This window comes from Colletotrichum godetiae (genome assembly GCF_030913485.1).
Source record: "Colletotrichum godetiae strain CBS 193.32 chromosome Unknown BDP55scaffold_8, whole genome shotgun sequence".
Classification (NCBI taxonomy): domain Eukaryota; kingdom Fungi; phylum Ascomycota; class Sordariomycetes; order Glomerellales; family Glomerellaceae; genus Colletotrichum; species Colletotrichum godetiae.
In genome coordinates this window covers 5,925-27,372 of record NW_026851256.1, presented here as the reverse complement: position 1 = coordinate 27,372, position 21,448 = coordinate 5,925, and the positions used below count along the sequence as shown (strand labels likewise).

At 50.2% G+C, this 21,448-nt stretch overlaps 6 protein-coding genes across 6 annotated transcripts; 4 read left to right on the top strand and 2 right to left on the bottom strand.

Moving 5' to 3' along the window:
- Positions 1–212: 212 nt before the first annotated feature.
- Positions 213–2,410, bottom strand: BDP55DRAFT_691482 (uncharacterized protein; the record flags this gene model as incomplete). Its single annotated transcript, XM_060576974.1, has 4 exons — positions 213–1,313; positions 1,370–1,781; positions 1,835–2,222; positions 2,317–2,410. 4 exons carry the CDS (start codon positions 2,408–2,410, stop codon positions 213–215), a joined length of 1,995 nt encoding a protein of 664 aa, XP_060432992.1.
- A 2,161-nt stretch (positions 2,411–4,571) lies between these two features.
- BDP55DRAFT_545590 (uncharacterized protein) lies at positions 4,572–5,870 on the top strand (the record flags this gene model as incomplete). Its single annotated transcript, XM_060568584.1, has 4 exons — positions 4,572–4,701; positions 4,766–4,828; positions 4,902–5,352; positions 5,417–5,870. The coding sequence occupies 4 exons, from the start codon at positions 4,572–4,574 to the stop codon at positions 5,868–5,870; spliced, it is 1,098 nt and encodes a 365-aa protein (XP_060432991.1).
- A 1,354-nt stretch (positions 5,871–7,224) lies between these two features.
- BDP55DRAFT_691480 (Chloroperoxidase) lies at positions 7,225–8,012 on the top strand (the record flags this gene model as incomplete). The annotated part of the gene is made up of 2 exons (XM_060576973.1): positions 7,225–7,671; positions 7,734–8,012. The coding sequence occupies 2 exons, from the start codon at positions 7,225–7,227 to the stop codon at positions 8,010–8,012; spliced, it is 726 nt and encodes a 241-aa protein (XP_060432990.1).
- Positions 8,013–8,134: 122 nt separating this feature from the next.
- Positions 8,135–9,956, bottom strand: BDP55DRAFT_576232 (family 13 glycoside hydrolase; the record flags this gene model as incomplete). Its single annotated transcript, XM_060570780.1, has 1 exon — positions 8,135–9,956. One exon carries the CDS (start codon positions 9,954–9,956, stop codon positions 8,220–8,222), a length of 1,737 nt encoding a protein of 578 aa, XP_060432989.1. The 3' UTR covers positions 8,135–8,219.
- A 2,909-nt stretch (positions 9,957–12,865) lies between these two features.
- BDP55DRAFT_545700 (uncharacterized protein) lies at positions 12,866–14,442 on the top strand (the record flags this gene model as incomplete). The annotated part of the gene is made up of 2 exons (XM_060568592.1): positions 12,866–13,703; positions 13,757–14,442. 2 exons carry the CDS (start codon positions 12,866–12,868, stop codon positions 14,440–14,442), a joined length of 1,524 nt encoding a protein of 507 aa, XP_060432988.1.
- Positions 14,443–16,603: 2,161 nt separating this feature from the next.
- On the top strand, positions 16,604–18,367 carry BDP55DRAFT_759448 (general substrate transporter; the record flags this gene model as incomplete). The annotated part of the gene is made up of 2 exons (XM_060580828.1): positions 16,604–17,600; positions 17,660–18,367. 2 exons carry the CDS (start codon positions 16,604–16,606, stop codon positions 18,277–18,279), a joined length of 1,617 nt encoding a protein of 538 aa, XP_060432987.1. The 3' UTR covers positions 18,280–18,367.
- Positions 18,368–21,448: the final 3,081 nt, after the last annotated feature.

The following is a 21,448-nucleotide window of genomic DNA, read 5'->3' as shown; positions in this document are numbered from 1 at the left end:
TCCAAATTTGTGGAGGAACTCGTGTTGTCTCTGATTACCTGCCGTTCCAAACATTAGCATGCTGCCGCCGTCACCACTGAAATGTGGCTTTGAGCTCTCCAAAAATACAAGATCCCGTTGAAAGAGCTGGCGTTAGCCAAATTTAAGGGTTCAAATTGGGAAGCTTGTCATGGTTAAAAATGATCATTATGGACTAATAGCAGTGATTTATCCTACTTCGGACAAAGCCGCCCGTTCTGAGTCGGGTAGTACTCAAGCTGATTCGTGATGTGCCAGTCCTCAGAGCCTACAGCCGTCGTCGCATAGAACAGCCCCCAAGGATCATACTTCTGCTTAAGCTGATACAAGTAGTCATAATTACTACCATAAAAGGCCTGCTGCCAGTTCGGCTCGTTGATATCTGCTTCATTTAGGTATGCTCCGGCGCCGGGACTGGCTTCTCGCCATGGCTGCAACATCTCCACCAAGTTCTTGTTTGCGGCAGCAATCTCCTCGGGGGTAGCCTCCTGACCCCATACGGCTCCCAGCATGGCGTGCATCAAAGTCTCGCGGAAGGCAGGGTTGACTGCGTTAGTTTGGTTGACGGAAGGGTTGACAGCGGTCTTGAAGTTATAACCAAGCATCATGCCAGCAGTCTCAACGCTTTTACGCAATGCATTGGTCTGTGCAGCCAGCTTGCTGTTGTCTTCCCAGTTGGTGCGCGGGAAAAGGCGGGAGGCAGTGTGAAAGTTCCACGCCCCGACAGCTTCGGATTCTGCAGGCCAAGTGTTTATGATAGTGTTGAGAACGCCGTCAAACTCCGTATACTTTGTATCGGCCACGGGGATTTGCAAAGCAGAGAGATTGGAGAACAGCGAGGCCGAGACGGCAGTCAACTCAGCTGTGTCCATGTCATTTCCCCATTGGGGTGCCATGGAGAAGCTGCAAGTTGTTGCTGGAGCGCACATGATAGACCAGTAGCTGTACATACCAGCGTCGGCATAGGCAGGGAATTGGGCAAACACGGCATCCACACCAGACCAGAAGGTCTCCGTGGAAACATTGTTGCTGGTGGCAAAGCTGTAAGTGAGTGTGGTGACGGGTACCTTGGGGTAGGCTCGGATGACCAGCGACGTGACGATGCCCCATGTGCTGCCACCGCCTCCACGAAGAGCAAAGAAGAGATCGGGGTAATTCTTCTCATCAACTGAAACGAAACGGCCGTTAGGTAGAACAATCTCCATTGAGAGGACTTGGTCGGCGGCGACACCATACTTGGACATCAGTGGGGAATGACCACCCCCGGCAGTATACCCGCCACCGATACCAACGGTCTATCCGCAGCATTAGAAAGATTTGCATGTAGAGGAAGTGGCAGCGGGGAACTTACGCGAGCGATACCACCAACAACATGCAATCCGAGCTCATCAGCTGCCTCGTAGAGCTTTAGAGCCTGGATTCCGGAGCCAATCTTGAAGGCTGGGCCAGTGTATCCAGAGATGCGGTGATGATATTCGGCTCCGAGATACTGGATACTCTGCAGAGCGTGAGTCCAGATTGAAAGCGCGCCAGCACCGGAGGACTTTGCGTTGAAGTCATGCCCCTTGTTCTTGACGATCAAGCGAATGTTGAGATTGCGAGCAAAGTTGACTGCAAGCTGGATCTGGGCTACATTTGTGACCTTAACAACATACGAAGGGTTGCCTCCCTGAGTACAGTTGGCGCCGGTGCGAGCGATGCTTGGAGGGACGCAGCTGACCCCCTCGAAGATCGGGTAGTCTAAGCCAGTTGGTTCAGACATTCTTCGATGTTGTCAGCGACTTCGCGATAACTTGAAAAGACACAATGGACTTACTGGTATTGAGGAGTTGTCCATGCTGCCGTGATCTCATCGCATTCGGCTGCATCGTACTGGGGCCAGTCCTTGTAGCATGACGCAGCAGCAGGAACCCCGTCGACCAACGCACCGCTCAAGAGCAGATCGAGCAAGAACCACGTCAAGTCTGACGGCCATGCTTGGTCACCGGGAAAAACCTTGCATGAGCGCGTAGCATGCTTCTTGACGGCAGCTTCATCATCGCCAAAGTTGAACGCAGCAGTAACAGTAAGGTTGTACTGTGTCAAGTTTGCGATCACGTCTGCTGTAAGTTGAGAAGATTCAAAGTCGAAGTAATCGATCCCTGATGAGGCCGCATCAGATGCCACATCCTTAACAGCGGGAGCAATGGTCTCGGTGGTGACAGCTAGTAAGAAACACGGTCAGCAACATCCAAGATTAGTGGGTTGCAGATGTACGTGTATGAGTATAAAGAAGCGAGATAAGAATTATCCACATACCAGAAATACCATTAGCGTCGCCTCCTTGGGCTGTCTGGCTCAAGACCAAGTCAGCAACCGACAAAGCTGTGAGCAAGGCAGACGGTCGCAACATGATGGCGGATGGCGTGCTGTTAATCTCACCAGTTGAAGGTTGAATGAACACAAGGGTAGTCGAAAGTACCAGCAAGCACGATGATCAAGGATTAAGGTTGTTGGGCGTACTCTGTGGATTTTAAATATCCTTATACGTGCCTGCTCTAAGTCTAGTAATTCGGAAGGCCTGGCCTGGTTTTCGCAATCTCTCTTACCGATCAGGTTGGCAGCACACGATCCACCAAGGCCAATATCGGGACGGGGTTTTCAAGACGTGCATAGCATGGTTAAGTGTACCTTCAAAGTCGATCGGGATGCGCCACTAGCATTGCTAAGACGGTTGATCATGAGCGTTCTGATCAAGTTAGCTTCTCGTCGGGGAGGTTGTCCGGAATAGGGTTACTTGAATGGGGGATACCACCTAAGAACGCCCTCCAACCGTCCAGAACTTCAGACAGCTCCATAAATGACCCAGGATCCCGGCCAGTGGTGGAGTGCTAATGCGTGCGCAGCAGCAAGGCACGGGAATCATGAATATCACAGGTGATGCATCGCAAAACACTCATATTCTGATCACCGGCTTCTGGTTCTTAAAGCACCTGGCACCGCGTTCGGGGTGGCTCTCATGTGCAAACGACTCTCGTTACTAAATTCAGGATTCAGAAAATCTTGGAGACTCCATTCCCAAGATGCCGAGAGTTTGACTGCAAGAAGCTGGTTGAAATGTGCCATGAAAACGTTGGGCTAGCATGTGGGAGGCACGGGTTGGAAGATGTCGCTGAAGGAACCAGCCACCGGAAATTGTTATCTATCCTACGCCTCCGGCTTGCATGTTTGCCTTGTCTTCCGACATGAACTTTTGCACAAACAACGCCGGCAGCAAGGAACCCGAGCCAACGGGTTTTTATCGCGGCCTTCTAGCCAGGTTCAGTGGCACCAACACACGTTGGACATCTGACAGCGACGGGCGGCAACATGGAAAGAGGCGGAGACGCGTACCACTTTCTCCCGGCTCTGTTGGCGCTAGTAGCGAGGCTATGTACTGTTCTCCATACAATTCCAAGGGGGGGTACCCATATGTCGAACCACCAACAAACAACGGCTTTCGATGGTCGGAGGGTTTTTTCTAAGAAAATTAAATAGCAACAGGGCTATGAGGAGTGAGAAACTTCATGGGCGGAGCTGAATCACTTGCACTTCGAAGACATTCTTCAACTCACCAAAGAAATGAGACAAGTACTATTCATCCTTTCACCGTCAGACCTCAACTATACTTGGAGATTCATATCATACCTTAGCATAGCAAAGACGAGTTCAAAGCTGACAGGGCGGCTTTTGTTGTCAAAGCCCATAGCAAAGGAATCCCGCGCGTTGGTTCATCATGGAGCCATTGAAAGTGATAAACCGGGGTTCTTCTAGGTTTCAAGGACTCGGCCGATGAACCTTGCCAACTTGAAGGCTAGACGTCTTGCTACGTTGCCATCGATGAACCCATACATCACTGTGGATCATTCTCTCTCTCGCCGTTGGTTATTCTTCCATTCATCCATTTAGTTTTTCAAGGATTATATTGAGATAGGCTGGAAAAGTTTTCACATTCTGTAGCAGGAGTGCAGGGCAGCTGTGGTTGTGAATGCTCCATCATCTTGGGGGCACAGTAATGGCCCCAGCAGATCGGTTGTGCCTGCATCATCATTGACCTCAGAAACATGGCTTTTGCCGCATGCCTAACAGCTCGTAAATGACCATCCAGAGGATTATGGCCCCGGTATGCCCAGGTACAATCTGGGTAAGTTCCCAGGGAAGGTTCTGCATAGCATCCTGGTCTCCGAAGTCTCGAACACCACTTCTTCATCTTTCTTCTTCAGTCATACAAATAACATGGGCTCAGGGTATCGAAGCAAGGTGTTGTAGTCACAGGGATCACATGTGCCGCAACAATACTGATGAAGGAGGAACTAAAGTTTTTCCTCAAGTTGAGATATTGGCTGGACTGAGTATGTGGCATGTCTGCTGGCCGTCACCTCCATAAATCAGAAGAAGCTCAGTGTGTGTTACACTGTAAGACCGTGGTTCTCATTCACTCCCGACTGATGCTCGATTTCGCTGATCATCGTCTTCTCATTATTATATGGCTTCCTGACCTTCCTCACGTCAGGCGAATCAGTTTTCCAGCCAAGATGACAGGACCTCCCACCAGTTGGCTACAGAACCTTGGCATTGCCATTGAGATCACCTGCCCTACTCTTGCACTCATTACGACAATTTTGCGGCTCTATATCAGAGTCAATACGAAAACTCTTGGCTGGGGTATGTCAAATGAGTAAAACCTTTCTCCTCTCCATTTAAACTGACCATCGTGCCTGGTCATAAGATGACGCCTGCTTGTGTGCTGCGATGGCTCTCTCTATCGCCCTAGCAATAGGATCCGTTATATGTAAGTCCGATCTCATTGTAGATCAAAGTCACTACAGTTCGTACGGGCAACTCACCATTGACCATACATCTAGGTATAAAGGAGCTCTACATCGGTATTCACTACTGGGACGTTCCTCTGCCCATGAACCCAACAACTGGCATGATCTGGATCTACATTGTCGGCGCCGTCTACAATCCGATTCTTGCACTGGTCAAACAGTCTGTCCTCATTTTCCTGCTTCGCTTTTCCGGTGTTAAAGATGTAATGAGATATGTCGTCTGGGGAACAGCTGCATTTAACCTGGCGCTCATGATTGCTACCTTTATTGCTGTCATCTTCCAATGCACGCCCATTGAGAAGAACTGGAAATCGACATTGGCAGGGAGTTGTATCCAACAATTCCCCTTCGGAATATCCACGGCGTGTTTGACTATTCTAACAGATCTTGTCGCCGTTGGTCTGCCATTCTACATCTTCCTAGGCCTCAAGATGCAGAAGAAGAGGAAGATTGGGCTCATGATTGTCTTCATGCTCGGGATTATGTCTGTAACCTTTTATCGTCTCAATCTCCGCGCTCTCGATTTGCTGACTTTGTTTTCCTGGCAGCGTCACGGGCGTGAGCGTCATTCGTCTCTACTTCCTTGCCAAGAACTTCACCGACAAGAGTCTCGATGCGAACTTCTCCCTTGGCTTTTGCGTTTCCTCCATTGAGTGTAACCTGGCCATCATTACAGCATCAGCACCCGCGCTATGGCCTCTCATCCGACAATGGATGCCTCAGCTGAAGTCTTCCAAGGACCAAGGCTATTACAACCAGAAGTACCACACTGGTCAGCAAGGATGGATTAGGACGGGGGATGGCCATGAGGGACCGTCTTCAGCTGCCAACGGTGACATTAGTCTGAGAGGCATCAACAACAGACATGCCAAAACCGAAGTTCGTTCCAATGCATCTTTTGCTCAAGACTCGGACGGGGAGTTGATGAAAGGTACGGGAATCATACGAACAACCAAATTCGAGGTCACACGCAATGATCATGGTTCCCGTATTGTGGGTTAAGGATTATCGGAGATGAAAGATATCTGGACAAACATCGCGCGGTAAACGGTAGCTCAGTCAAGGCCATGTCATATTTTTATTCTACGCGCTACATGGAGGTATACATTGATTACTTGTAAACAAACAGATCTTAGTGGATGGTTTTCCGACCCGCTGGCTTTTGATCAATTGCTCGTCGCGGCTCTGACAGAAATGGTCGCATCTTCCAGATCTCAATTAGCAAGTCTATATAATCCGAATTCAGCCTGTTTTTGTGACACTAGCCACCTTATTGTAGTTATGATTTTCCATCATACGGCTGATTTCACACGAACATGGCTGAAGGCTGAGCGGGTACATGATTATGTCTTTGAAGGCTCCATGTGTGAAGAAGTTGGAACAACAAGGGGAATTACATGGACTGATCAAGTTTTTCCTATCGTAGATTTTATTCCTGCTACCGTAAGCAACACCAATGATCGGGCTAGAGCCCACAGAACATTCAGACATCATTGAGTTCTCTCACTGAGCCGGCTGGCTTCACAGAGTCGCAACGTGTCTTACCTAAGAATTGAGCCAAGCGGAGCAGATTATGACAGGGGTCATGTTCGGAAATTATCCTGGGCTCATGCCAAGTAAGCTGGACGTAACCCAGAAACTCTGTTTGATATGCCTCGCCAGAATGAGTGTCGAGCATGCCGACGGCGTTGAAGTTGCCTTTTACGCAGTCAAATGCCTTCGAAGATGATATTTTGAACTTGATGTGTGCTAAATTGGCTCGCGTTGCCGTCCCGTCCCGTCCTCCACACCGGGATGATGTGGGGTTCCTCCGATCGAGATCTAGGCGCCGTTGGTATCACACAATCGTGACGCGACGCGCCCATATGCCCTTATCCAGGCTCTTCCAAATCCTTGGTATTTGCACGGGGACATAGGGGTAAAGAGGAGTAATTTCTGCCATTCACCACAAGCCCATGCATGTAAGACGCAGTGCGCGCGGCACGGAGGTGCCGATTGAATCGCCTCATTCTTAGCAACGGTGTTAAGACCCCGCCTCGTTTACCCCCTTAGGCAGGAGATGAATTGCCGTGTGGCGGCCCCATATTCCCCGGCTCTTACAACCCAATTAGTAAATAAACTCTGACGGCTGGATACAGGAACCTTGGAATCACGACGTTGTAATTTGTTTTGTAGGGGGTGTAGGACGGATTTCGCGTTAATGCCCAATCAGACGGGGCCTTTTCTTCGTTAATCAGCGGGCAAAGGCTATCCCGTCGGCAGCTACTGGTTCAGATAAATATTCTCGTTGATGGCATTCGAATTCCTCTGAAGATTTTCGGAAAGACTCTGTCATCCCAAAAACACATTCGTTACAATGGCTAGATATCGTGTCTTGTTCTTTGGGCTCATAGTCACAGCCAGCGTCTCAGCTTTTCTGACAGAGGAGGAATTTCCTTGGCAACCTCCCGGACCGGGAGACTTGCGCTCACCATGCCCCGGCATCAACACTCTCGCTAATCACGGGCTGCTGCCGCGCGACGGTCGTAACATTGATCTGGAAGTTCTTGGAGAAGCCACGGCACTGGGCTACAACATGGAGCACAACACTATGTTAGCAGTCGGCATTCCCGCATTAACGACATCAACAACGGGAAATAGCTCAACTTTCCATCTCAGCGACGTCGATCAACACGTTCCGCAAGTCATTGAGCACGATGGAAGCATAACCCGCGACGACAAGTACTTTGGCGACAGCAACAGCTTTAGTCACGCTGCTTGGGGCCGCGCATTAGCTTCTTGGGGGGACATTGAGATCATCGACGTAAGTTTCCCAACGCTTGATGGAGGTACAATCTCTGCAAAGCTAAGAAAACCCAATTGTAGTTCGCTGCTGCTGCCAGAGAAATCAAAGCCCGCTTCGAATGGGGCGAGGCAAATAACCCAGAGTTTAACGGCACCTTTGCGAGAACAGGCTCATTACTTCAGTATGCCTTGCTTCTGTCGGCGTTTGGAGACTACGGAAACGCCAACTTGACTCTGGTTCGGTATTGGGTCGAGCATGAGAGGCTTCCTCTGAGATTGGGATGGCAACCACCTGTGAACAACATCAATTCCACCATGAACAGACTTATTGCTGCTAATATCTCTGCCTTATGGGTTTAGAGATTCATCCACTTGAACAGCTCGGCATGGCGTTACGAGAAACTGCGGCTTTGATTTCTGCTCCGTTATATACGCAACTACCATCATGTAAATATTGACTACATCAAAAGCAATGCATCCTTAGCTCATATCGTCGCTTCACATAGTTCCCTTGATACATACTTGGCAAGAAGACTAACTCGAGAAGGATTATCTTTGAGATGACAGCTACCCACTAGAGTAAATCACGCCTTCGTACGGTTGAAGTGTGATACTTCCCCCTCCGATACTCTCGGCATTGCTACCAAGTAGCTGCTTCCATCCATCAAACCCCTGCAGCTCCAACTTTTGTGGCGTGTCTGCAAAGTTCAAGAGAACAAGTGCCTTCTTCTCTTCGTGGCTTATCATAGTAAACGCAAACACTTCCTCGCTTTCCTCAAAATCCGTAACCTCAGAGAATGTGCCATAAACAAAAACGTCCTTCTCCTGCTGCCGGAGGCTCAAGACTCGCCTCCAAAACGCCAGCACACTATGCTCATCCTTCTCTTGTCGCTCAACATTCCACTCGCCATAGTCGTCGTTGACGCGCATCCACGGTTTTGAGCCCTTCGTGAAACCCCCATGTGTTTCTGTGCTCCACTGCATGGGCAGTCGCCCGTTGTCTCTCGCTTTGAGTCTCATCTCCGCCAACACATCCGACATGTCTGCGTCTTTGCCTCTCTTTTGAAGCACGCTGTTGTAGTAGTTTTGGCCTTCGATGTCGGCATAGTCTTCGATCGTCCAAGACTCTGGGAGGTTCGCCATTCCAATCTCTTGTCCCTGAAGCAGGAACAGTGTGCCGCTCAGAGTGCCCATGTAGATGGCTAGCATTTTGGCGGCTTCTTTCCTGTACTGGGGCAAGTCGGTTGCGTAACGTGAAAGCGAGCGGCCAGAATCGTGGTTATCAAAGTAGACCGCGTTCCAGCCGTCGCACTTCAGCATTGCCTTTTGCCAGAGGTTGGTGATGATTTTGAGTTTCGAGAGACGGAAATCGCCGTGCTCATACTTGTGGTTCTTGCCAAAGTCCATGTCCACAATGTCTCCAGTGAAGACCATGTTGAGCTCATGTCTGTCTTTGGCGACGTACTCGGCAACGCTGTTCTCATCCTTAGTAAAACCAAGCTCACCGACAGTCATGCAATTGTACTTGTCGAACACCTTCTCGCGCATCTCCCGGATATACTCGTGCATCCGAGGACCGCTGGCATAGTACAAGTCACCGGGCTGAAACTCCGAGTCGGGCCGTGTTACGGGTGCATCAGGCAGGTCGGGGTGTTTCGACATGAGGTTCATCGAGTCGATCCGGAAGCCATCGGTGCCTCTTTCCAGCCAGAACTCCATATCAGAGTAAGTAGCCAAACGCATATCCTCATTGGTCCAGTTGAGGTCTGGTTGTGAGGGCAAGAAAAGCGAGAGGTAGTATTGGCCCGTTTGCTCGTCCCATGTCCAGGCACTGCCGCCAAAAATGGAGGCCCAGTTGTTAGGTGGTTGACGATTGCCACTCGAGTCGATCTTGGGGTCTCGCCAGAAATACCAATCCCTCTTGGGCGACGACTTCGATGAGCGAGACTCTATGAACCACTCATGCTCGTCGCTGGTATGGTTGACAACGAGATCCAGAAAGACCTTGATGCCTCTCTCGTGGCAGCCCTTGATCAAGTTCTCTGCGTCCGCAACTGTGCCGTATGGTCTGTGGATGTCGCGATAGTCGGATATGTCGTAGCCCATGTCATTTTGAGGGCTCTTAAAGACTGGAGAAAGCCAGATGGCTGTGGCGCCAACGGATTTGATATAGTCCAGCTTCGAGACAATGCCTGGAATATCACCAAGTCCGTCATTATTGGAATCGAGAAAACTCGCAGGGTAGATCTGGTAGACGACAGCTTCTTTCCACCATTGTCTGTCTGGGGAACCTGATGTTGCCATAGTGGCTATGGTGATGAAGGCAAGACCCGGGTAAGTATTGGTGATGTAAAGTTGAAGTGTGAGTAGACTCAAGAGTAAGGACGGTCACGAGTTTATAATGGACGGCCGTTTCAAGAGGCCAAGCTTGTTCGCTTCTTATGTTCAATCTTCAGGGTCCCAGCATTTGAAGTTGGCTCATTGGAACTCAATCCCCGCAGCTACCTACCCCAGATCAACAAGTCTCAGTGATGATTGGGAGTTGGTACTCGAATCTTTCGCACTAATAGCAGCCTCCTGTGTCTCGCCGGCGTGACGCGTTGGAGTCGGCTGAATTGCCATGGTTGAATTATGATTCGCCCGTCCCAGCGTGGGGCAGCTGCTACTCAGTGCCGGACAGCAGTTATCCCCACTGCGAAAACCGAGGTCGGCTTTACCCAGATCGTTCTGTTAACTGCGAGCTTCCACGCCACTCTATCGCTCAGGTGCGGCCGGATCACCCGCCGCCCTAACGTGGTGGGATTCAGGGTTAGTAGGGTGAGTAGGGGGACCCGGGTACTGCTACAGAAAACTGACAGTGAACTGTTAGTAGCTGTTAACCTAAAACTGTTAACGTATAACAATTAAGGTATAAACGCAAAGGTTTAGTTTGACTTTGTGATGTATTGCTTTGCGTTAACTAGTGGTGAATCCATACATCCATCCATCCATCCATCCATCCATCCATCCATCCATCCATCCATCCACCCATCCATATCTAAGCCACTACTGTCAGCAGGTCGAGAACATGATCAACAGCAGACCAGTATTAGGTAACCCAACCACAAGTGTAGGTTGGGTTACCTAACGAAGTATTGTAGAGCACTTCTGATGTCTGGAAGCTGGGCTTGGGTTAAGGCAGTCATCGAAGAAGGGCTGAGCATTCGAGTCGATGAATTGCATCTGATAATATGGCAGAAAGTGTCGGGGCATCCGTGGTGTGCTTAGCGGCTTGGTGTCCAGGAAAACCCGACTTCTTGTTAATTATTGACCATGCATTTGAGGTCTTTCAATGGCTGAAGACTTGCGGGAAGGTTGGGTGTTGTGCTAACACGCGGAACGTCGTAGGGGTTGACTCGGAAGGCGACAAGAATCTTTTGTCTAACGGCTTGGTGATGATGTGGGCTCTTTGTGCAGACAAGTCGGCCTGGGCTCGGAAGAGATGCCAAATCGATGATTTCCGGCAGACCGTGCTTGTTATTCGTGCAGCTGGCACCCACAATCGTCCCGGAAGACGATGTTAGGTAACCCACCCACCCCCCCTCTAAGCCTTTAGTTTAGACCTTAGCCATATTTGGCCCGCCAGGCCCGTACCCTCTCGAGGGCCCTTTCAGCCCGCTTCCAGCGGCGGTGGCGAGCCTTGGAGCCCGGCTCGCCGAAGCCGCGAACCCACTGCTAGTGGGCATTGGCCAGGTTGTTGAAAGCCTTGGTGTCGGCGGCGTCCCACGAGGCCACGCGGCCGGATCTTGTTGTCACCCTGTATAAGAACCTGTGTCAGTATGGGACCCGCCAGCATTGCAGAAGGGTGTATCATGATAATTGGGACTCTTGAACTGGAGATAAATCGTATTGGGTTCTGTGGTCGGACCTAGAAGGCTTTTAGCCTCCTAGGGTAGGGCACTTTATACATGCTTGCAGAAGGGCGAAGATGCAGGGAGTTCCGTCTGACTTAAACCAATTAACACTCACATCTTGCTGCTACTACTGCTGCTGCTGCTACTGCTGCTGCTGTTGTTGTTGTTGTTGTTGTTGTTGCTGTGGTTGTTGTGGTTGTTGTTGTGGTTGTTGTTGTGGTGATTGTTGTTGGTGTTGGGGTTGTTCCTGGGAGGAAAACGAAGACAGATGTCGCCATTGAGGACGAAGTGAGTGGATCGAACAGCGCGAGCAACGGAAGCTGCCCTGTTTCAATGATTCATGGAAAGAATGATTGCTTTCGATATTCGCTCGTTAAGTACAGGGAGGTGGTGACCCAGCACACACATCAGAAGGCGCATTCTGCAGGGACTGTACAGCCTCGATGTAGGGAAGTCGTCGTCCTCTGGAAGCACGTCCAGGAAAGTAGGCCCCGAGGCTTCAGGTTTAAGAGAGATCTACAGCCAGAAAACAGAAATGAGCAGGTATGGTGGAAGGGACTGCCTGGCTTCAAAGGTTGCCTCTTTTCTCTGACCAGCTATTTTAGGTGAGCAGCAACCGGAGGACACAGAAGCGCCCTAATATCGGAGTCACCCACGAGCTCCTCAGGGGCAACTCCCCTGCCTTGGAAACATTCTGGTCTAGTATACCAGGCAAGTCTTTGTTAAGGGTTTGCTCTTATTGTTCTTGTCCCATCCCTTTTTAGTGTCCGGAGCCACTGGCTTCGGGACTTCCGCGTGCATTTGGAAGCCGGATGTGTATGAAGATTTTCCACAAGATTGTGCGTAGTCTAGGTTTTACTTTTTTTTTTTTTAAAGTTCTGATTGTTCCAAGAGTCCTGGGGGGGGGGGGGGGGTACCATTATCATTACGAATGAATGGGTCTGAAATACGCCTAGGGCGATGAAGTGTCTCCGGTCTCTGGTGTGGTGTATCTGGAGAAATCTCCGGGGGGCCCATATGCCTAAGCAAGTGGGGCCTACTTGTCATATGATTGTACCTATTGGATATAGATAAACCCTGACGCTTTTGATCGCCGTTTCAGATCTTTCAATCATCCAACTTCACACCTTAACACGTAAATTTGACGAAACAAGTCAGGACGTCAAATTCGATAACATATTCGTTTATTATCTACGGCAGGTTTACTTCTCAAGGTATTTTCCTTTTCCGTATTTCATTCAGTCGATGTTTTCATTGCCTAACCGCTGAACCTTTAGTACCTTCTTGACATCCCTAATGACGGTACCGATTCAGCCGGCTATGACGTCGGGCTCCAAGTCTCATACCACTATACCGCCATATGTAGCGACTTGGGGTTCTCTACCATGGGAGCTGCGGCAGATGATACTTCAAACTATCGCACGACAAACTTCTGGTTGGGGCGCCTGCGCTTCCGTTTGTAAGGAGTGGCAGGCTATACTAGAGAAGGAAAGCTTCCGCCAGCTGAAGTTACAAGTTTCCTGTTTAGCTGATATAGAGGCTATAATTAGTATAAAACAAGCACAGCTTGTTAGACATATCTGGCTAAATGTCGAGCTAAAGCCATATACATGTCGAAGTTGTCAGACTACTGAAAGTTATTCATGGGCTTGTGGAAATAACCACGTGGCTAGACGAGCAATTACGAAGCTTTTCTCGATCTTGTCTCGATGGCCAGTGGTAGAGGGAGCCGAGCTGACACTGGAGTTGAGCATCCAGTCTCCTAGTGATAAGGAGCATTGCTTTAAGAACCTCTATTTTGGAGGTGTTGGCGAGGATGAGGATTTGAAATTCGACCGGTCTGGTCATCGATTACCCCACCTCGACTCAAAGCATTCATTTCACGACTTTCAACATGGTTGGATGAATGGACGTCAGGTCGATGCCCCCAATGGAAAGGCTTTATTACGAATATTTGAGCCTCTCTATTTCAAATTCAAGGAAGGCCTCCCTCAAGTCAAAGCGGTAACACGATTTATACTTCGCCGACAATGTCGACGACAGATTGAACCTCAAGTGCTAGGGTCTCTATTCGATAAACTTCCTCGATTACAATCATTAATCTATGAGCCATGGCAAAGTTGGGATAAGATAGCACAAGGTTTTCTTTGGGATTCCGGTAAGATATAGTATTTAACTCTATATTATACCTACTAACGACTTGCGCTACAGAATACCTAAAGCTTATTGAATCCCATTTACCAAAAGCACTGAAGAAAATATCAGTGTTTGAAGAGACCAACGAAGAATATATTACCTCGTTTCAACCTACCTTACCAACCACCGCACCTGATATAATCCGGGTCACATCACCTACGGTCAGTGCTGCTTTTGCCCAAAGGAGTCTTAGTCTCGAGCAGCTCTCCGTTACATTTATGATTGAAGCTTCGGACTTCTTCCGGTCATGTCAACAAGGTTGGGTTTGGAGCCACATGAGATTCCTAACTCTCACATCAAGGATACTTACCCAAACAGAGAATCTCAAGATAGAGAATCTCTTAAGAACTGCTGCTATAACTGCACTTTCAATTCCACACCTACATACAATGGTAATATGGAATGGTCGGAAGGGTGAAGCTTTTAAGTTCTTCTACTACGCAAAGTCTAGTTATACTTGTATTGGGTGGCAAGGAACATGGGATTGGAAGCTGGAACCTAGCGTGATACGCAATTGGCAGAGGGTTGCCGATCAAAATACTAGGCATGACCTCAAAGTCATTCCAGAGCCTCTCATTACTACAAACATCGACTCTCATGCTCATGCCATCGAGCTCCTGGACTTACCCTCGGAGGTTGTCCATCCAGTATCTTTATTACAGATGCAAAGAGAAGCTGAATCGAGTTGGTATAAGACTTAGACATAGCTAGGCTTGATACTAGGTGTTATCTCTCATGAGTTAATGAAGTGATTTGACGTTCAACTTTAATGTACTGATTAGGGCGCCTTTCTAAATTCAGTATCTTCTGCCCTCATATTGGGCCGAAAGGGAACTCTTCAAACCCCACTTCCACCCTGCTCACCCTGCTCACCCTCACCCCAGGTGTAAAGTTTGCGGGTTAAAGCAGCCACTTGAAAGTGAGCGGCAGGTAATACGATCGCAATTCAACAATAAAGTGAGGCGCCACTAGCATGGATCAATCCACATTGGCACGATCAGTCGTCGGGCTGAGTGGTGGCACCAGACTAGAAAGGTTTAGCAGTAGTATTAGGTGGCCGTTCTCTTGGTCTCGACACCATGAAGACAACGTTGAGCAAAGTAACTGCATGTGGATACCAGGGAGAGACGCGGAGAAGTACGGAAACATGGGGAAGGCAACAGGGTTGGACGGAAACGATGACCTGCACGTGTGACTTTTGGGGCTGATGAACGCTGAAATTCTCGGAACTTCGAAAGCGGATGTGTGGCTCATGACCGAGGAGCTCCATCGAGTCATAGCGCCGGAAACACGTCTCGCGCTACAGTTGGATTACACTCGATGAGTCGATATTGATTTTGGAGTTTCTGGAATCCCTGGGATGTGTTTCCTTGAATGCGTCATGTCATATTGACCCATTCGTTCAATTTTGTAGAATTCATGTACTCTTGTCACTCGACTTGATTAGTGTTCATCGTCACTCACGCTTCTTGCAGGTCTCAGCATCGTTGAGGTATGGGATTCATCTGATGGCAAAGCCACCCCGAGAAAGGTCAATATCACCTAGTCCTGAAATGGTTCTGCAGGTTATAACGGTTTGTTATCCGATTCATAGCTTTTGTATCAGCAAGAAAGAACAGCCCAGCCAGAATCTGGTGCTGTAGACTCTATGTCAGAACTGCAGGGTCAAGAACACAAGATGTCGATGTGGAGCTGCTGGTTGAAACTGGATTCTGGATTAAGAGGTAAACAGTGTCAACTGATGCTATCAAGTCTTGTGACCAAACGTATAAGCCCCGCCGTGTCGGACCCAAGTCTTCGGCGAGCAAATAATGCCTCAGCCGAAGCCAGGAATCATGTTTGCTGCATTTATTGTGCAAGGTATCATCGGCATGTTTCTTTTCGGAAGCTTATCATGTCAGAATTCCCCAAGTGAGTTGACGCATCCGCACTCGAGAACACCTTGAGAGTCCAGTACTAGGTATGCAGTGTCAATCCGTGCAACTGAGGTACGCTTCCCGATAGATTAGGAGGGTCCACGTCAATTCGTTATAGAGATGATCGTATATCGTCGATGGTCTGATCTATAGGAATGCATTTGTTTGATAGGAGACTTGCCTAACGGTCTAGAACTCATTGCTGAACCGCAATTTTGGACACTACTATAGGTGTCGAGGCTACGAGAGCACCTGGATCTTCAGGCTTATCACTCATCAGTATCCGAACTTCCGTTAGTGAAGCTTTGGCGATGATTCCAATAAATGTGCCAAGACTAAGAGCCAATGAACTTACAAATCTGATCGTTCAGTCTCTCGATATTCTCTCCGATGGTCCATTAGTGGCGTGAAAATGGGACAATCGCCGTTACTTGCGTGGAAACGTCCATACCCGGGAAGCGGGTGCAAGACCTTTCACGGCTTATTGCCGTGGCTCTTGGCTCAAGTCCTGTGTTAGTGAGTGACGGTTAGTGAGTGACGAATTCTCCACCAAGAGGTTCAACAACCAATCGAAATTCAACCATTTCAACCGATGCCATCAAAAATCGATGATCCACCAGACTAACAATCTCAGCGAGACATGGAAATGTGAACAGACTAGCCCAGCCAGATGGCGAACCCAAGGACTTGTTCTCCTTACTAGCGCTTAAATTTCCCCATGCCGTATTCCCCGTGGGGACTGATGCCACTGGCGTCGTCCGATGCAGATGTACAAAGCATTCGGAACCGAGCCCATGGCTCGCTGTAACCTCCTGATGAAATTTGTATAAAGTCTTCAGGGGACGCCTCCCTGTGTCCTGGGGGGCAATTTGAGTCAGACTATCTAGAATCATCTCCTTATTCCTAACACCTTCAACTTGATATTCTCATCTTGTCCTCTTTCACAATGGACGCCAAATCAGCAGAGGCGACAACTATCGTTGCCCACGACCACATCGAGAAACTCGCCATTGCGGACGAAGCCGTCACAAAGGCAACCAAGAACCAAGACCTGACCCCAAAGCAACAATACCAACGTCTTTGGGCGAGCCTCAAGCAAGACAAGCGATATGTCTTCTGGGCACTCTACATCATGTCCCTCGTCTTCGGATGGGGTTACGACTCTGGACTTTCAGGCGCCGCCATTGCCTTCCCTGAGTTCCGCAAAGCTTACGGAGATTACTATCAGGTGGGTGACCAATATGTCATCCCTGCCCTTTGGCAATCTCTGTGGAACGCAGCCAGCACCATTGGCCAGGTCTTCGGAGCCTTCCTCACAGGTCAGTTCGCCGACACTGTTGGCCGCAGAGCGGTTCTCTGGACAGCCGTCATTCTGTCCCTCTCCTCCTCGTTTGCCTTGGTCTTCGCCCCAAGCTTGCCAGTCCTCTTCGTCTCCAAGCTGCTGCTCGGTTTCTCAGTCGGCCTTTCAACCGTCACGCCTCCCCTCTACGTTACCGAAAACGCTCCGCCGGCCCTTCGAAGCTCCCTCAGCTCGTTGACCAACGTCATCATCGTTCTCGGGTTTTTCCTCTCTTCCATCACAGCTTGGGGGTCCTCCAAGATTGAAGGCCAGTGGAGTTACCGCCTAGCGTTCGCCATGACCTTCCTTGTCCCGGCGCTCTTCATGATTATCTTGCCGTGGCTACCCGAGTCCCCGGTATGGTACGCCAAGAAGGGCAGAGACGACGACGCCCGCAAGGCAATCCTGAAGCTCTACGGAGAGAATGTCGATGTCGAGGAGAGACTCAATTTCATCAAGTCTGAGCTCGAGCTTGCGGCAGGAGAGGCGAACATGGCCAAGCAGACAAGCTGGAGAGCGATTTTCTCCAAGGAGCACCGCTTCCGAACTCTGGTTGCTGTTCTTGGGTTGCAGTCCCAGAACTTCTCTGGCGGTTACTTTGCGAGTAAGTATCTCACAACACCGACGTGTTCCAGAAACAGAATGCTAACGAATCGACTCTAGACACATATCAAACCTACTACTTCGAGCTCATCGGCCAGTCCGACCCTTTCGGACTCACTGCAATCTCCTCCACCCTCCAATTCCTCTCGAACTGCGTTGCAGTCACAGTTTCCGACGTCCTCCCCCGCAGAAAGTCCCTCGTTGGCGGCGGAGCATTGCTATGCTGTTGGTCCATCATCATCGGTGGAACATCTCTCGCTGGAACCGCCAATTACTCCGCGAACATGGCTCTTCTCGCCTTCATGATCACATGGTCCATGTTGTATACTGCAACCGTGGGTTGCTTCGGCTGGGCTGTTGCCCAGGAGACTGCCTCGCAAGCCACCAGACCCAAGACCATCGCCTTCAGCTTGGTATGCCAGCAACTTACAGCTCTTTTGCTGTCATCGGTGTTCCCGTTCTTCATCAACCCCGATCAGCTGAACTGGGGCGGCAAGATCATGTTCCTTTTCGTTGGCGCCGAGGTGTTCGTTCTCGGACTTCTTTTTTTCTTCCAGCCTGAGACGAAGAACAGAACCTACCAGGACATTGACCACATGTACGCCCAGGGCATTCCACCAAGGAAGTTTAGCGAGTACGTTGTGGTAGATGGAGTTGCCATCAAGAAGTCCACCTCGTAGGGTATTCGTTACGATAGGCGCAGGAGAGGTCAAGGGTGTAATGTTTGTCTGGGTTTCGAAGACCATATCTACATACAAAGCGAACGGGTCTTCAAGTTCTCAAAATTTAGCCTAAATTTTCCCAAAGGATGGGGAAGAGACACCACGCTAGTAATGCAAGTCCCTTATTTGGGTTAGTTCAAAGATGCCCCCATAACCATGTGCGGAGACTCCGGAGTCTTGCCTTAGATCTGTGGGTCGATTTGGGACTGGAAAAGTCACCCAGTCGATAGTCCACCAGTAGACCTGGTTCAGTAGCAGCTTGATGCAGTGGTCGAGAGCTTTTCTGTTGAAGATTATGCTACCCGTGATGTATTTCTCGAGCATCGGTACAAAGGTCACACTTTGAACCCTAGCCATATCATTTTCACATAGCAAAAGCCATTTCGTCTTGGGATGTGACTCGACAGCTTGTTGCAAGCTAAACCCAAGCTGCCGTGTCTCGCATGTATTGGAGAGGTAAAGTCGGGGGACCAGGTCAGGATCTGGGGTGAGCAACATCAATTTCCCCAGAAAGTGGGCAATTGGCCCGTAGAGTGTACGACGAGGTTGTCTCTGTTTTCAACGTGGCGTTGCTATTCTTCTGTAGCCGTAATACATACTGCGCCAGATAAGCTGAAGAATATCACACTGCTCGCTTGCGGGCGGCACCTCTGAAGACTTGCTGCGCCGCGAAATTACGCAACGCGAGCCACAGCACATGCTGAAAGTTACCGACAAACAGGCGTACGTTCGATGTCCATCGGTGCCTTCGGCTCTTTCACGTCAGCCTGTTGGTGTTCACAGCCTGGTGGTAGCTAAAGGTACTTCGCCTTCGGGCCTGGGGGAGCAGACGAGGCGCTGATTGCTGTACCGTTTGCCTGTAGCCCTGTAGCATTACCATTCATTGCCCCTGATTTCCGTGTAAAAGAGACGGCGGTGAATGCTGTCCACGAGGGCAGAGATGCGGGGTCCCGAGACAGGCGTTGCCGGGAACCTCAGACACTGGAGAGAACTGAGGGGTACTGGGAGGTAAGTATTTGACTAGAGCCGGGCTTCTGACCGCAGCTTCTGACAGATGGTATTGGGTGCACTGGGACCGAGTGCTTCCACTAATTAGTTGTTGTGCCTCTACGTCGTAGTGTTAAGATGCTGGGGAACCGTCCAATGGTTCGGACAGATCGGGGGGTTCTTCTCTGGAAGTGCAGCATGGTACCTCTACTGTGTACGAGTACAGACGGGGGACGAATAAGAAAAGGATCGGTGCGATGGTGGTCAGCGATTGCAGAAGAGCGGTCCTTTGGGTGAGGAACCTGGAAAGTCGGGTGACGTTGCATTGGAGAGTTTTGCTTCTCCAACCCCCCACGTCGCAGCTGCTAAGCTACTGGAAGAGATGGTGCCTCGGTCCCCAATCAAGTGGCTTGAATGAGCGTTGATCATATTTCGAATGTGGTTGCCTTGCAGGTACGTATGCGATAGAGACGCGAGTTTCTCAGCCGGCGGTTGGCCCAGCGGAACAAGGTAAAATGCGGCGAGATCAGGGCGGACAGGGCTGGGTGGGCAGGGCCACGGCGGCGGGCTTCCAGAAGATGTCGTGGAACATGCAGGTGGGCGTGCTGGAGGTGGCATGGCGCGGGGCACAACGATAACGCACCAACGCTGCTGTGTGCATCTGTTGGTGAGGTATCTTGGGAATGGAAGTCAAGTACTTAGGTATTGACAGACCGACTAAGGCAGCGACCGACCTGGCGTTATGATTCTTGACTGTGCGGCTGGCCAGTCACATCGTGTGATGTCTGACAGGAGGAATGGCGGGGAAAGCTAGGTCAGACCTGACTGCAAGCCTACAAGGTAGGTAGTCCATCACTCAAGATGGAGGCTCGGGGTTTGACTTGCGGACTGGCAGGATATGATGTGACAGGCTGTACCTGTAGGTCCTGACCAAAGTCCACGTCGGAGCAACGGTGGCCGAGAGAGCCGAGCGGGTGGTGCCGGGCCCAAATGCTGTGGCGCTTGCCGACTGAGAAATAAGTTCCTAGGCAGGAAGATGTCATTGGAGGCAGGTTGGCTCTAGAGGGGTTCTTTCCGAGATCATGGCGCGCTTTCTTCAGCAACCGTCCAATCAAAGAAAGAGTGACAAGAAAGAAAGCGTGGCCCGCCTTTGGGAAGTCCCGAATGGAAGGCTTGGAAAAGGAAGGAAGCAATTTAGAGAGAAAAAGGAAGGCGTCGGGGTCAACGCGGTAACGGTGAGTACGGAGTACCTGAGGTGGAGTCAATTGACGGGCTGCAATGACGGCCGCAGCGGCGCGCAAAACGAGGCGGCGGCAGGCGCAGCCAGACACCTTCTTTCCGTGAATCCGTACACTTGCCAGATGGGATTTTGCCGAGAGCCATTGGATTCCTCGTTGCTCTTGCATTCCTGCATTTTGCATCCATTGTGTTCCCTTTCATTTTCTGTCTGTCATTGGGCATGAGGTGTACGGATATCGTACAGTTTAACCTCCCCTCCTTATCCCGTCTTCTCCATCCCGTCCATCTTACCTTGGTATCTGCACATTGGCTGTACAATCCCGCTTGCACATCGACTCTCAAACCGCGGCTGGAGGGACCCTCCTTTGACTGACAGAGCAAACAACAGGAGTCATGCCTGCTAATCGCCTCTTTTGAACCAACAACGCACACACACCAGCAAAGCAGACATCCTGCAGCCCATCTGCCACCATCCTCGTCGCGTTCTCATGCTGTACCTTACGGCAATACAGGCTGCTTCTGCCGCCGCTCTCGCTTCGCTTCTGGAAAACCACATGCGCCACTGACCATCCTGCGTCCTTTGCCTACGTTCCCCCGACCCCCGATCCCCCGAGTCGGTGGTGAACCCCCGTCCACCTGCTTGATTTCTCCATTTTACCCCGTTTTTTTCACTCTGCCACCCCCCGTCCACCCATCCCAGCAACCTGGTGTGTTCCATCGCAGACCCTCTTTCCCAGTCCACGTCTCCAGTTGCTAGCCTCCTTCTCCAGTTCTCGCCTCATCTCTCTCCTCGTCACTTTCTCCTACTCCTCCTCCTTTCGTCTTACGCCAACCTTTTCCTACAGCCTTGTCCTCTGCGGCTGGACATTGTCGACCAAACCCTCTGCCTACCGTCTGCAGC